Raw genomic sequence first — 15040 nt, 5'->3', positions numbered from 1 at the left:
TGGATTTTTTAAACTTTATTTATACAGCACGGTAACAGCCCAATGAATCGGTGCTGCCCAATTACACCCATGTTAACGTACTAACCCCTACATCTTTGGAATGTGGGAGGAAACCAGAACACCCGGAGGAAACCCACACAGACACAGGGAGAACGTACAAACTCCTTACAGACAGCGGCGGGAATTGAACCCCGATCACTGGCGCTGTAATAGCGTTACGCTACAGTTTAGTGGTTTGAAGGCCACGTACTCAAAGGCTGATCTAGTAATTAGTTTGTGTTATGTAACTACCTCTGTGTGAATAACTTAACAAGAATTCAGTCTGAATTGTATATGTCCTTTTAAAACAGGAACTGAGCCTGTACAACATACTGCTCCCGTGTACGGGAACAGCCTGCAGCTAGCCTGACAACAGTCAAAGTGGTCCAAAATAAAGTAACTGTTCTGTTGCTTTTAGGTATCTGGTACAACATTCTCAGAGGGCTTGGGAAGTTGGCAGTCATCATTAATGTAAGTTCATATTATTTATTTAACAGAAAAATATTCCTTTGAGAATTTTTTCATCTTGCTGTTTAATATATAAATTCGGAAGTAACTAATTCTTTGTATGCATTTGCTCTAAGTGTCTTAACACTTGTCAGCCATTTATTTTTGTTGCGTTTTATGAAAGAGTTCAATAGCATTTTTGAGGATTTTCTGCTCCACTGAAGACAAGTTGGAGCCAAGACTGTGTCCAGAAAGGTACAGTGAAAATGAGCTGTCGAAACTTTGGGTGAAAATTAAGTTCTCGAGAACACAGAGAGGCCACTCAATGTGTTAATCATGAAACTTCAAATCAAGTTGAATTAGTTTCTCTTAAAAGCCAGGGGATTTTGGAGATGAACAAACATCAATGTTCAATGAACATCTCCGATGTTCTCCCTAAAGTGTTGGAGGCTGAGGGGAGACCTCATTGGAGGTTTTTAAAATTATGAGAGGCATAGATAAGGTGGACAGTCAGAATCTTTTCCCCAGAGTAGAAATGTCAAACACCAGAGAACATGCTTTTTAAGGTTAGAAGGGGGGAAGTTTCAAGGCGACGTGAGGGGTAAGTTTTTTTTTTACACAGGGAATGGTAGGTGTCTAGAATGGGTTAGCAAGGGTAGTAGTGGAAGCAGGCAGTTTGGTGGAGTTTAAGAAGCTCATAGGTAGTATGGAGGGATATGGATGATACACAGGAAGACGACATTTAGTATGAGTTGGTATCAAGGTCGGCACAACGTTGTGGGCCGACTAGCCTGTCCAGCACTGTACTGTTCTAGGTTTCTTAATGTATTGAGTCCTCCCAGTAAAATGGAGGAACCTTTAATATCAACTACTGCAAGCTGTTCTTTGGTAATGATATCACAGAATGGGGGGCATTGTTAATGCACAAAAGCACCTTGCAATCAACATGCTGCCCCAATGTGACTGATTTTAGGGCTCCATCTGTACCAGTCTTGACAAGTCCCTAAGAGAAGTACAAGTTTATCCAGTGACTCGAGCTTTCCAAATGTTTCCTTTGATCTCTCTTGTAGTTTTCCTGGAGTGGTGCATCTGAGATCAGGACTTCTGGAGGAAAGAATCCTCCAAACACTTCCCAGTACTCTGCAGAGCCCCTTGTACCTGCTATTCCATGTTGTATGGTCCAACCAATAAGTCATTCAAACAAAACTCTAATCAAGAAAATGTTTACAAAGGGGAAAATGGGCCAATCCATTAGTTTCATCAACTCGGTATAATCAGCAATGGCAAGGTGGAACCAATTTTAAGGAAATGATGACAGCTCCTTGACTGTGTCTACTGGTCATTGACATTGGGACAGTCAAATAAAGAAGGCTATTATGTGGGAGTTCAGTTTGTTTTTGAATGTAATGGATCTCTGCCACTTGCATTTTTCCCCTAAGGCTTTAAGTTTTAAAACTTGATTGATGCAGAAGAAATGTACCTTTTTGTATAAATAATAGCATAGTGTATATACAACCAAGACTGATGGTGCTTTTATTAAATTAGATTTATGAACTGGAGCCAGTCAATTCATGTGTCTTTATGATCTAACTTTAGTTTAGATCTGAGTATTTTCAAAGTAATTGCTTTACCTTAATTGGAAACTACATTGAGTCTAAAATGTAACTTCTCCATCTGTTGAGTGTAGGAGAAGGTTCACAGCAGTGATGCTGTTAGATTGTTAACCAAGGTATCTTTGGTTGGGTATAGTGCACTGATAACCCAACTTGCTGGTGGAATGCAAGTCTTGCCGTATCGTCTGTATTCAAATCTGTTTGAGATTTGAATCTCAAAGAAAATTGCTATACAGGAGCACTTGGCTTAGGGTGGTGCAGAGAATACAATTACAAATCATCCCATTATATATTCAGTCGCTCAAATTTACCAGCTATATTGCTTGATTGTAACAATATTGAGGGGAAAAAAGAAAATAATTAAAAATAGGAACAGCACATACAAATTGAATTAAAACAGGGTGCTGCATGGATCAGTATAATTAAATGGGTAGCAGGAATGGGTTCAAGTACAGAGTATGTAATACATCTAGCACCATGACATCAAGATCTCAGATGTTCTATTAGTTCGATGAATAGTAACCTGAAATTGTGCTTGGTGTGGCCTCTCCGGTGTTCCTAAATATTTCATAAAATTAGCCACTTACGCAAGATTATGATGGTTGAATCTTCATGGCTGGGTGGGCTTATAGAGACAGTGGGCAGCTGAGAGTTTGGCTGTTTGTGCCAGCATTTAACATTCATCAATCTGTGAACACTACCTCATTATTCCTTTTGTTTGCACTGTTTATTTTTGTAATGTATAGATTTTTGTCTTTGCACTGTACTACCGCCACAAAACAATAAATTTCGCATCATATGTCAGTGTTGGTAAACCTGATTCTGAACATTATATTGAGCAATAGAATCAACCCAGTGCTTTGAAATTTTGAGTGGAAAGAATAAAACACGGTGTATCTGTTGCATTTTATTTTACATCTCAATATGCAATACTCACATTTATAGATCTATTGAATTATTTACATTGTATGGAGTTGTATCTTCTGCTTCATTGTTGGACCGTGAAACTAATTTCAGGCTGTGATTCAGAACCATGGAGAGCTGAGTGATGCAAGTAATTCTGCCCCAACGTTACTGCACTTGTGAGCTACAGTACGTTTATTAGCTCGGACAGCTCACATCATACCCTTTCCACTAATATCTCCCAAACTGCAGCAAAATTATTGGGTTTTTGTACCGCTATTCCAAAGACCTTGACTAATGATCCAGAGATGGGAGTTCAAATCCCACCACAGCAGCTGGGGAATTTAAATTCAGCTGGATAAATCTAAGTGTTAGTAATGACTGCCGAGAAACTGCTGGATTGACATAAAACATATCTGGTTTACTAATGTCCACTTGAAATAGAAAAACTGTCCTTCCCACATCTGGCCTATTTGACCCCAGCCCTACAACAACAATAAGGTTAAGTGCCTTCTGAAATGGCTCACCCAGCCACTCTGTTCAGTGGCAATTGGAAATGGGCAACTCATGCTGGCCTCAACACCAGATCCAGTGACAAAATTGCACCGATGTTCCAGTGCCAAGTGCCGCCAACTTGTACATCTTGACCCCTGTTGCCGGCTCTCATTCCATCCAGGAAGGAGAGGACAAGTGTGTCAGCTTGTTCTGGTACACAAGAAACTCAAGCCACTCGTGGGAGGCTTGCAATCCCTGGCTGTTGTGGTTTTGTCTTCCTGCAAGTGGTTGGCAACTCCCGCACCAACCATTTGTGGCATATTTGGTAAATAAGTGGAGATGAGGACCCAGTTCTCCGCGTATAAAAAGGTGCGGGGAAAAAAATTAATAGAAGCGGAAGGGAGAAAGTGGAATTGCAAGGGAATGTGAAAGTTTGAATTGGAGTTTTAAGGTCTAACTTTCTCTCCTTAACCAACCTCAAACCTCTGCTGCCGCCGCTTTGAATCCAAGATGGAGCCAGTCTTCCCTTTTAAGACTTCAGTGTTGGATGGTGATTCTAGAATTTGTTATCTCCAAGCTCAGTAATGATTTATTGTAGAATCTTAAAACCACAGAATGCTTGTTGTTAAGGGAAATATTTCCAAGGAAATTGCTTTCTGCAGCTGTGTGACTTCTCTTCTAAATCAAAGTTTCTACTGGGAACGGAACAAAGCCTTCTCTTTGACCTTTTAATCCTCCTTTGGGAAAAACGCCAAATCTTTTGTTGGTTCCTTCGCTCCTTCTTCTGCTAACTGTCTCAAACCTCAACCCTCTGATCAGCAGCCAAGACGAGGGAGCCACAGATCAACATACAGAAATGATCTTGGATCTAACAAAACAGCAGCTTGAGGTTGGTTCAGAGAGTTAGACCTTAAATCTCCAGTGTAGAGAACTTAAATTTTCACATTCCCTTGGCTTTCTTCTTTCCATTTCTATTAATTTTTTTGCATCTTTTTATATGCAGCACGAGAAAACTTGAAATACTGATGTGGTGAAGTACTTTCTTCTCTTTTCAGAGAGAAGTAGAAAATTGGATATTTCCCTGTCCCTGTTGCAAATTGCATTTTTTCTTCTATCTGCTTCTATACCTTCTTTCTAATTTTTTTCTTTCCCCCCTCCTGTTCCTAGGTGTCTGAATCACTCATGCTGTCTGTGTATCGGTATTTTATTTACTCTATAGAAGTAACTTTCTTTTCACATTGGACAGAGCCAAAATTGATCAGAATGCATTCTGCCATCCCCTCCTATGGTTCTAGGCTTAAGCTCAATAGAACTTTGGTCAGACTACACTTGGAGTGTTGTGTTCTGTTCTGGTTGCCTCATTATCGGAAGGATGTGGAAGCTTTAGAGAGGGTGCAGGGGAGATTTACCAGGATGCTGCCTGGATTGGAGAGCATGTCTTATGAGGATAGGTTGAGCGAGCTAGGGCTTTTCTCTTTGGAGAGGAGGATGAGAGGTGACTTGATAGAGATGTACAAGATGATAAGAGGCATAGATCGAGTAGACAGTCAGAGACTTTTCCCAGGGCGAAAATGGCTAACACGAGGGGACATATTTTAAAGGTGATTGGAGGAAGGTATAAGGGGGATGTCAGAGGTAAGTTTTGTTTTACACAGAGTGGTGGGTGCGTGGAACACACTGCCGGCAGAGGTTGTAGGGGCAGATACATTAGGGATATTTAAGAGGCTCTTAGATAGACACATGAATGATAAAGAAATGGGGGACTATGTGGGAGGGAAGGGTTAGATGGATCTTAGAGCAGGATAAAATGTCAGCACAACATTGTGGGCCGAAGGGCCTGTACTGTGCTGTAATGTTCTATATTCTATTAAGGGTGAATGTCAATATTTAATTTACTGCGGCTCATCTGGGGTTACTCCACTGGTTGGAAAATGCTTTGCATGTCCTTCGCTTGTGTAAAGCACTCCATAAATGCAATTGTGTCCTAGTCTCCACATCCACCCTCCCAATCTCTATAATTTGGCCTGATATAGGGTCTTAAACTTGAACATCTACCATCCCTTCACCTCTGCAGAAGCTGGTTGACCTACGGGGTTCTGCCAGCAGTTTGTTGTTCCACCATCGGCAGTCTCCTGTGCCTCCATAATCTGGCCATTGTCTGTGTTGGCCCAGGACTCCATAATGTCCAGATCAGCATGTTCCCTCCAGTCCAGAGGAAAGGTCTCAATCCGACACATCGACTATCCATTTCCCTCCACAGGTACTGCCTGACACGCTGAGTTCCTCCAGCCAGCGCTTTGTGTGTTGCTCCAGATCCCAGCACCTGCAGTCTCTTGTGTCTCCAGCCTGTTCACTGGGTGTTTGCAATCACTCTAGTTTTGCTTCGGTTTCCACCTCCTAGTCCAAGTGAACAATGTGAACTGCTATGATACCAGTGCTGACTCCTGAGGCACCTATTGATTATGGCCGTTTATGCCAACATAGGTTCCACCCATTGACTCCTTTTTATTTTTGCTCCAGCTGATATTTCATTGATGTTCTTTAGAACCTGATATGGGTTTAGGTAGCATAGTGGTTACATTACTGGACTCGTAAGCCTCCCACATCCCATGAATAAAGTTGTTAAAATATCAATTATAGCATATTAATTTGTGCCAGTGTAGTAGCGCAGCAGGAGGTGTTACTACCACACGGTTTCAGTGGGATGGGTTTGATCCTGACCTCTGTAGTCCGTGTGGAGTTTGCACCTTCTTCTGTGACTGCGTGGTGTTACCCCAGCTGCTCAGGTTTCCTCCACATCCCAGGGATGTACTGGTAGGTTAATTAGCCACTGTAAATTATCCATAGTGTAGGTGGGTGGTGGAGTGGATGGGCATCTGATATTGGTATTGGTTTATTATTGTCACTTGTACCGAGGTACGGTGAAAAACTTGTCTTGCATACCGATCGTACAGGTCAATTCATTACACCGTGCAGTTACATTGAGTTAGTACAGAGTGCATTGATGTAGTACAGGTAAAAACAATAACAGTACAGAGTAGAGTGTCACAGCTACAGAGAAAGTGCAGTGCAGGTAGACAATAAGGTGCAAGGTCACAAGGTAGATCATGAGGTCAGAGTCCATCTCATCGTATAAAGGAGATTAGATTAGCAGGGAAAATTATTTGAGTGGGATTGGATTCTTCTGAGATCCAGCATAGACTCAAAGGGCCAAATAGCTTTCTTCTATGTTGTAAGAAAATGAAAAAAGGAGAAAATATTGAATATAATTCTATTGTAATGATATTTATTTTCAGCCTCTAATACAATAGATAAATGAAATTATTGTCCGCATACCAGTACCTACTTTACAAAAGGCCTCTTCTACATTGGTGAGACCAAACGCAAACTAGGTGACAATTTCGCAGAACACCTGCGCTCTGTCCGTAACCGCGATCTGCATCTCCCTGTTGCCAGTCACTTCAACTCCCCCTCCCACACTATCACAGATAACGTCAGTCCTCAGCCTCCTCCATTGCCAGGAGAATTCCAAATGCAAACTGGAGGAAAAGCACCTCATTTTCAGTCTTGGAACCTTGCAGCCTAACAGCATGAACATTGAATTCTCCCACTTTAAGTAATTCCCTCCCCCCTCCCCCCATGCTTCCCCTCTTCTTCCCTTTCCTAGCCTTCACTCTCTCTCTCGCTCTCTCTCCTTACCTTTTGACCTATCCCCCAGTGGATCTCCCCCTCCCCCCCTGCATCTACCTATCACCACCTTGTGCCCACCCTGCCTCCCCTCTTTTGTCCACCTATCACTGCTCTGCTTTTCCCTCCTATATATTGGGCTTCCCCTTTTCCTATCTTCAGTCCTGAAGAATGGTCCTGACCCAAAACGTTGACCGCCTGCTTTTCTCCACGGATGCTGCCTGGCCTGCAGAGTCCCTCCAGCATCATTGTGTTTTTCACCTGCTTTACACATAACTTGCAGGAATTCACTTAGCACACAAAAACCTGCACTTCAGCTCTTCAACAGTAGGGGTCCTCTTTGACGAGCAGTGTAACTGTCCACAAAAGTTGCTGTCAGTTAAATTAAAGTCTGAAACTGGTGTGCTGCTCCCGAGCATGTGACCTTGAGCTAACTGACTTCAATTCGCCAGTTAAGGAATTATCAAATTAGTGGAATACACCATGTATTTTCTAATCTTCTCATTTCTAATCTTCACTAAGTGCTTTAAGAGTTGCTTCCAGCATGGGTAACAGGTAGTTCTGCTATAACACGATAATTACATTCCTAAGAAACCTTGTGTTATAGACAGTTGTGTTATAGCAGAACAGACTGTGGTTGCCTTTAAGGCACAGGTTTAAGCCCCACTACAATTGCACTATAACCAATCTGGCCTAACCAAATTGTGTTCCTTAATCCATCAATCGCGTTATAACCAATTCGTGTTATGAATTGTCTGTTTTCCTATGGATTTGTAGGATTTTCTCAATTAACCAGGAATATGGGGATGACAATTTAAAGAGAAATAGAGGAAGAGAATATGTCCCCTGAGACACACTCTTGCATTCTTAATATTTAGTTACAAAGTTGGTTTGTCCTTTCTTTCATTGAAGATATAGACAAGAAAGCAAAGCATCATTACTACATTAATACCGTAATAATACTATTCAAAATGTGGGTTGAAATTGTAACATGCTCCATTAATACTGAAGGCATTATCCATATAAATAGTTGCTTTACCCATTTTTATGGAAAAGATTGACTGCCAAAGTCTTGTTAAAGTTCTGCACCAAGCCATTGCATTAGTTTCCATAATCAAACAAGAATGGAAATCTTTTTTCTCTCATTTGCCCAGCCTCCCACGTTCAACTGAATAATTCACAATCAACTGCACTAATTCACTGAGAATCTGACTGAGGAGAAGAAATGGGAAAAAAAAAATTTGTTGAGTCTTTCTGAAAGAGAAATGTGATGGAAATGTTTAAAGTAGCAGTGTGATTTTGGAGGTTGTAGAGTCATGAATGAGGAACCGTGGATACATTAAATATTTGATTTGTAGGAAGGGGAGTAGGAGAACCATATGGTGGGGGGCAGGTAGAGTTCACCAGGGGCTGAGGCAGAATAGGATAATGGGTTGCACAGAGGGGATGTTAAACGAATGTAGAAGTATGGGTGAGCGTTAGGTTTGTTAGTCAGTCCACATTGACTTAATGATTGGACTGACTGCCTATTTTAGTGCAAAGAGTGGACTTGCATTTCTATAGTGCCCTTCACATTCCTTCAAACTAATTCCAAACTGCACTGCAGTCAGGCGAGTCATTGGTAGTAAAAAAAAAAGTAGGGAGTGTTGTACACAGCAAGCTCCCACAAACAGCATCTTGATGATGACCAGATAATTTATTTCTCTTGTAGGGCATGGACTGGGAATATCTCACCTGCTCTGAAATGGTATCATGTGACCTGTTACATCCATCAGAGGACAGACAGGGTCTTGGTTTATCATTTCATCTGAGAAACGGTGCCTCTGGCATTACTGTACACTTGTTCTTGCAGTGGAGTGTTGGTGTAGATCTGTGCTCATGTCTCTAGAATGGAAATCGAGCCCAGAAGTTTCTAGAACTGAGACGAGAGTTGCACTCACTTAGCCACAGCTGAGACCTCAAAACATCAGTTTTATATTTATGTATGTTACCAGCTTCTTCCCCTCCACCATCAGATTTCTGAATGCTACTTCGTTATTCCTCTTTTGCATTATTTATTTATTTATTTTTGTAACTTATAGTAATTTTTTATGTCTTGCACTGTACTGCTGCCGCAAAACAACACATTTCACGACATATGTCAGTGATAATTCTGATTCTGAATGTGGTTAGTGATCTAGGATGGACTTTATTAATTATTAAACATTTTGGATTTTTTTCATACATTGTTTTTCCTTGGTCATAAATCACAAGGCATTAGCACTCAACTCTTTGTTTCTTTCACTAGGCATTTGTGATCTCATTCACTTCTGACTTCATTCCACGCTTAGTCTTCATGTACTTGTACAGTCCAGATGGCACATTGAACGGGTTCACCAATCACACACTGTCCTACTTCAATGTGAGCCACTTTGAGCCAGGATCAGAGCCACTTGAGCCCATGGCACTTGGACACAAGGTTGACATGTGCAGGTAGAGTCCTTTTATAGTTGATTAAACTGTTGAAATTGAAATTTTTTTCTCTGTACATCTTTCTCTCATTCTATGTCGAGAAAGGCTAAGTAGTGCGAATCTGTTTTTCTTGGAGTTCAGAAGAATGAAGGGTGATCTTAATCAATATACAAGATCCTAAGGGGACTTGACAGGGTAGGCATTGAGATGGTTACACTAGTGGGGGAGAGACTCAAACATGGTAATGCAAGGACAAAATAAGGGGCCGGTCATTTAAAACTGAGCTACTTGAAAAGTTCTTCAGAGGATAGAGAATCTCTAGAATTCTCTGCTTTAGAGAGTTGTGGAGGCCAGATCATTATAAGTATTTAAGGTGGAAATGGATAAATATTTGAAAAGATCAAGGAAATGAGGACAACAGGGAACTAGCGCAGCAGAGGAGTTGAGGCCACACAAATCAGCCATGATCATATTGAATGGTGGGGTAGGCTTGGTGGGCTTCTCCTGCTCCTATTTACTTGTGTCTAGAACAAGTTCCTATTGATTTCCAGAAGCTAAATACAAGAAAATTGCAAAGCAAAATTAAAGATTTATTCAAATTAATCTGAGCCATTTTATTCATGTACAAACCTCTCCTGGTGGCTGAAGAATCAGCAGCTCACACTTAACGTTTGTGAGAACCAGGCATTCCAAGTAATTAATTAGGGCAGTAAAAAAATTATAATGGTTATTACACTGCGCTAGTAACACTAGATATTATATTGAAGTAATAAATCGATGATTTGGGTTTGCCAGTTTTAAGTCGGTTCACTAATGGTTTTAACAGAAGACCATCTAGTCTATACTAATGTGGTCTGAAATGCACAAAATAGTGTAAACAAGCAGGCAATGGACTGAGGTGGACTGAACGACTTAATGTGCTGTAAATTTCCTGGTTTTATAAGTAGCCTAGCTTAAACAGTTGGCTAGGTTTCTGAAAATAATGGCCTAACTTGCCTTTTATAAGGATTCAATACAAGCTCCATGCTTTTGAAATTGATGTCTCAACTAACATCTAATCCAGGTTGCTGAATTGAAGAAGCTGTTTCATTTGTACCCAAGTACATTCTGTCTGATCTTTAAACACCTTCTGACTTTATTAAGCTCAAAATTAAAGACATGGGTGCACAGTTCATTGAATCATAGAAATTTACTGTGCAGGAAGGTGATATTTGCAAATTCCATTCAAATGTAAATGCAATACATATGGATTAATTTACCATTTAAAATAAAAAGTAATTCTGGAGGCTTTAATAACAGTCACCCACCCCCTCCCCTTCTAACCTCTTTAATATTGGGCTGTATTCTTGAATTTTGATTTAATCAAGATTTCCTTGGATGCAAATAAGACTTAATCAACTCCCACAATCTATATAAAAAAAATACTTTATTAGTCTTTGCTGCTGCCAGGAGTGGTGGTTATAAGCTATGTTTTCACCATGGCAAGTCGATAGGATTAATTGATTAATATTTAATTCACTTTCAAATGTCATCTTAGGTACAAAGACTACAGAGAACCTCCATGGTCTTCACAACCATATGATCTGTCAAAGGAATTCTGGTCAGTCTTAGCAGCCAGGCTGGCATTTGTCATCATTTTTCAGGTAAGTGGTTGGACTACTGCCCCATTAGATAATCAATGTGGAACCATTCCTTCTAAATTGACAGTGTGAGAAAAGAGAGCAAGACTAGGACAAGAACAAGAAAATAATGGATGGGAATGACAGAAAATAATATTCCAAATTGTATTCTGAAAGTTTTGCATTTATTGAATTTGTAGCATTAAGATTGATGCACAAGATGCCCTTTCCATTTTTGGGGGTGGATGGTCAAAGTGAAAGGGTATTTAAAAAGACAGAGCAACTGGAAGCTCACCGGCACTTCTGGACTGAACGGAGGTATTCTGCAAAGCAGTCAGTCAATCTGCATTCCTCTTTCCCAAATTCATGAGCAGAAATATGGGACACTAAGTTGGAAGAGATACAAATAAATTGCTAGTTCACCTGAAAAGTGTTCGGAAAGTGGAAGGAGTGGTGAAGGAGCAGTTTTTGATTCACCTGTGGTTGTATGGGAAGGTGCCATGAGAGGGGGAGTATGTGCTGGTGCCATTGGAAGAGTGCCCAGAGCATTCCTGGAGGGAAGGGATCATTTAGAATGTTGAAGGGAGAGGGGGAGATGTTGGGTGGGGGGGGGGGGGGGGGTATCACTTCGGAGGTGTTGGGAATGAATGAAAATGGTTCAGTGAATTTAGACGCTGGTGGGATGGAAAGCAAGGTCAAGAGAAACCTTTGTTGTATGAGGAGAAGGTGGGAGTTTTTCTCTCAGCCCCGATCCTATATCCCCACTTCTAGCAGATCTTCCACTTGCAAGTTGGTCCTTTGCTTTCTTTGCCTATTCCTGCTTCATTTTCTTACAAATTATCCTTTTCTGGTCTTTAATCACCATTCCACTGTGTTCAACTCTCAACTGTCCTTTTTCCTCACTCTTCCCATCCATAGTATCTTTAATAACCTCTGTTCCCATCAGTCACGCTATAGGAAGTTTAGCTGGACCTGGAGGTATGGTTGTACAAGTCATTGATCATTCGAAAGTAGCAGTGCATGTTGGCAAGACAGTTAACAAAGCATACACAGTTCTGGGCTTTATCAATAGAGACATAGATTATAAAGCAGGGAAGTGATGCTGAAACTTTAAAGGCAACAGTGCTTTATAGTTTGATCACCACATTACAGGAAGGATGCGATGCATTAGAGAGGGTCAAAAAGATTTGAGAATGGTTTCTGGGATGAATGACAAATGTAGACTAGAGGAGCAGGGACGCAGCTGAAGGGAGATTTGATAGGGGTATATGAGGTGGAGGTTGGACAGAATGGATGGTGGGAGGCTGTTTCCATAGGTGCAAGTGGGCAAGGACTAGAGATCACAGGTATAAAATAAAGGGGACATGAAGTAAAAATGACATAAGGAAAATTTCTATTTTGTGGTGCGTGGTTGGAACCTGAAATGCATTGTCGGTAGAGGTGGGTTCTATAGTGGCCTTCAAGAGGGAATTGGATAAATATAGTGGGGAAAAATTTGCAAGGCTATCACAAAAGAATGGGTGGAGCTGGTGAGCTGCTCTCACAAAGAGATGGCATGGATCGATGGGCTGAATGGCATTCTCTTGTACTATAACCACTCTGAATTTGAGTACCAGAGTTTTGAGAAATTTTCTGAGGCAGGCATAAGTTTTAAAAAATTGAAACTATTTGATGACATAGGAGTTTGAGTTGAAATTAGAATGGTTACAGTTCAAGAGACTATTTGGCTCACTGTATTTGTGCCAGGTCTAGCAGAGTGTGTTCAAATTAATCTTACCTCTTTGACATGGACCTTCTGTTGTTGAGTTCTTCTAACTGCCCTTTCCCCATTGTTTTTACAGAACCTAGTTATGTTCATGAGTGATTTTGTAGACTGGATGATCCCAGACATTCCAAAGGAAATCAGCGAACGCATATCGAAAGAAAAGTTATTAATGGTGGATCTTTTCCTGAAAGAGGAGCAGACAAAGCTGCAAATAGTGGAGGCACTTTCATCGCAAGAGAAAGAGAGGACAGAGGAAAACATTGACGGATGTCCCACAGAAAATCCGACGGAGCTGTCTGAAAACTGCACGGCCAGTGCAGATACTTCCCAATCCCATTTTATAAATACAGAAAAGGAAGTAATTTAGGAACTGATTTTAAAGTAACAAGTTTCTTTAGTTGGGGCATTCCACAATGTGGCAAGGTGTCACTTTAATGGAGCAGCAATATCTTGAAGGGCATTAATTATGCCTTCAGTGGACGGCTTAAGTTTGCTGCTGTTCATGTTGCCATTTTGAAAATGTTGATGCAAGAATCACTTTCTTTACAGATGAGGTGGACCATGATTTAACTGTTTAAAAAAAATATATCTATTTTTACACAGTGCAATGCAGGGAACGTCACTGTTTTGTATTCCACAGGAATGTTTCAGATATTTTCCATTTCCTACATAATACAAGCCAACTTATCCTGCAGCTTGGGGAAAATTTCATCACAATGAAGGCAATAGTTTGAGCTTTTTTTTGTTAAAATTACAATTATTTTAGGTTCTGTATTTTACATATGATATAATTAGTTGTCATTTGCATTTCCTCTTTTGCTGCTTGTTTCTTTGGGTAAAGGAAGAGTCTACCCTTCTAACACGCACCCCTACTCCTTCCAACTCTTAACACCCTCCATTTGAAGTGATTACAACTTGACCAAACAAGGCACCTTCACTTCAAATCGAGGTTTCCATTCATTAAGAGCTCTCCACTAGCAATTTGAAAGAGTGCCTATTTTGGATATAGTGGTCTAGAGGGAAGCAGGGAATACTGACTAGGAATCTGAAACTTGTTTCTGTAGTCACAGAATTAATAGCCCAGAAGCAGCTTTGTATTTGCATATCACCTTTCCGTGTTTGTGTAATTAATGGAAAATTCTGGAATACCTTCCACAGCAGTACTGTCCTTTTGCCTTCACCAGCACTGCTAACACGAGCATGTGAAAACAGCCCCAGCCCAGATGATTTCACACAGGAGTTGGTGGCTGGTGTTGGGACTCGCCAGTGCCTGGATGTTTCACGAACCCAATTTTCTCTCTCGACAATGTCACCTGCCGCATGATGGTTTTCACAAATGGGCTTTAGGGAGTTTGTAGTTAGTTTCAAATCATGCAAATCCTTTACAAATGTCAGCAGGATCTTGATTAGAGTATAAACCATTTACTAACTTGTGTAGATAGGTTATTAGCATCCAGTGACTAGATTGGCTGAATAAAGGGGATTAATTCCTGGTGGGATCCCAAATTCTAAGAATTGTTTCTTAATGGAAAAAATAGTGGGGACACGTTTTAGGATCCCATTCCGAACTGAGACAGAATTGTATTCAGTAGAGTTTCTGGATGCTGCTTCTCTGATACAGGAGACTAAACTGTATGAAGAAAGGTCTAGCCCTTCATAGTTTGATAGACCCTTTAACTTCCTGTCTCTTTCTCTTTCTCTACATATCCCTGTTTCCTCTTCTTTTCCTCTTATTGTTAATGAAACTTACTGTAGGTTTTTTTCTTAAAGGGATCTCTAACTGTTGAATTAATATTAGTGCCTTTGGCAGACTATTACATTGGGGATTGGGTGTGGTAGGGAGGGAAGTGATTTACTGTTTCAGGCACTAGATCAGAAGTGTAACTTTAGATTTCACAAAGCTTTAATATCAAGGTTAGAAATGTGCACTATTTATGTATCAATTTTGAAATTTAGGAACTTTTAAGAGCACTTTAGTGTTTAACGTTCTTGTAATAATAGAAAATATTTTAAAGCACAAT

At 40.6% G+C, this 15040-nt stretch overlaps 1 protein-coding gene and 1 long non-coding RNA gene across 3 annotated transcripts in view; one reads left to right on the top strand and one right to left on the bottom strand.

Moving 5' to 3' along the window:
• Positions 1-14838, top strand: part of ano1a (anoctamin 1, calcium activated chloride channel a) — a 224268-nt gene extending 209430 nt beyond the window's left edge. For both annotated transcript variants that reach the window (XM_052029183.1, XM_052029182.1), the window contains exons 22-25: positions 458-510; positions 9472-9656; positions 11173-11278; positions 13096-14838. In XM_052029183.1, the coding sequence (XP_051885143.1) occupies positions 458-510; positions 9472-9656; positions 11173-11278; positions 13096-13386 (635 nt within the window). In that variant the 3' untranslated portion in view covers positions 13387-14838. The remainder of the gene's footprint in view (positions 1-457; positions 511-9471; positions 9657-11172; positions 11279-13095) is intronic.
• LOC127577710 (uncharacterized) overlaps positions 1-15040 on the bottom strand; it is a 102306-nt gene that overhangs the window by 47555 nt on the left and 39711 nt on the right. The gene's annotated exons all lie outside the window — the stretch shown is intronic.

Source organism: Pristis pectinata, chromosome 14 (assembly GCF_009764475.1).
Source record: "Pristis pectinata isolate sPriPec2 chromosome 14, sPriPec2.1.pri, whole genome shotgun sequence".
NCBI lineage: Eukaryota > Metazoa > Chordata > Chondrichthyes > Rhinopristiformes > Pristidae > Pristis > Pristis pectinata.
Note: the sequence above shows the minus strand (reverse complement) of the source record. Positions and strands in the feature narration are given on the sequence as shown.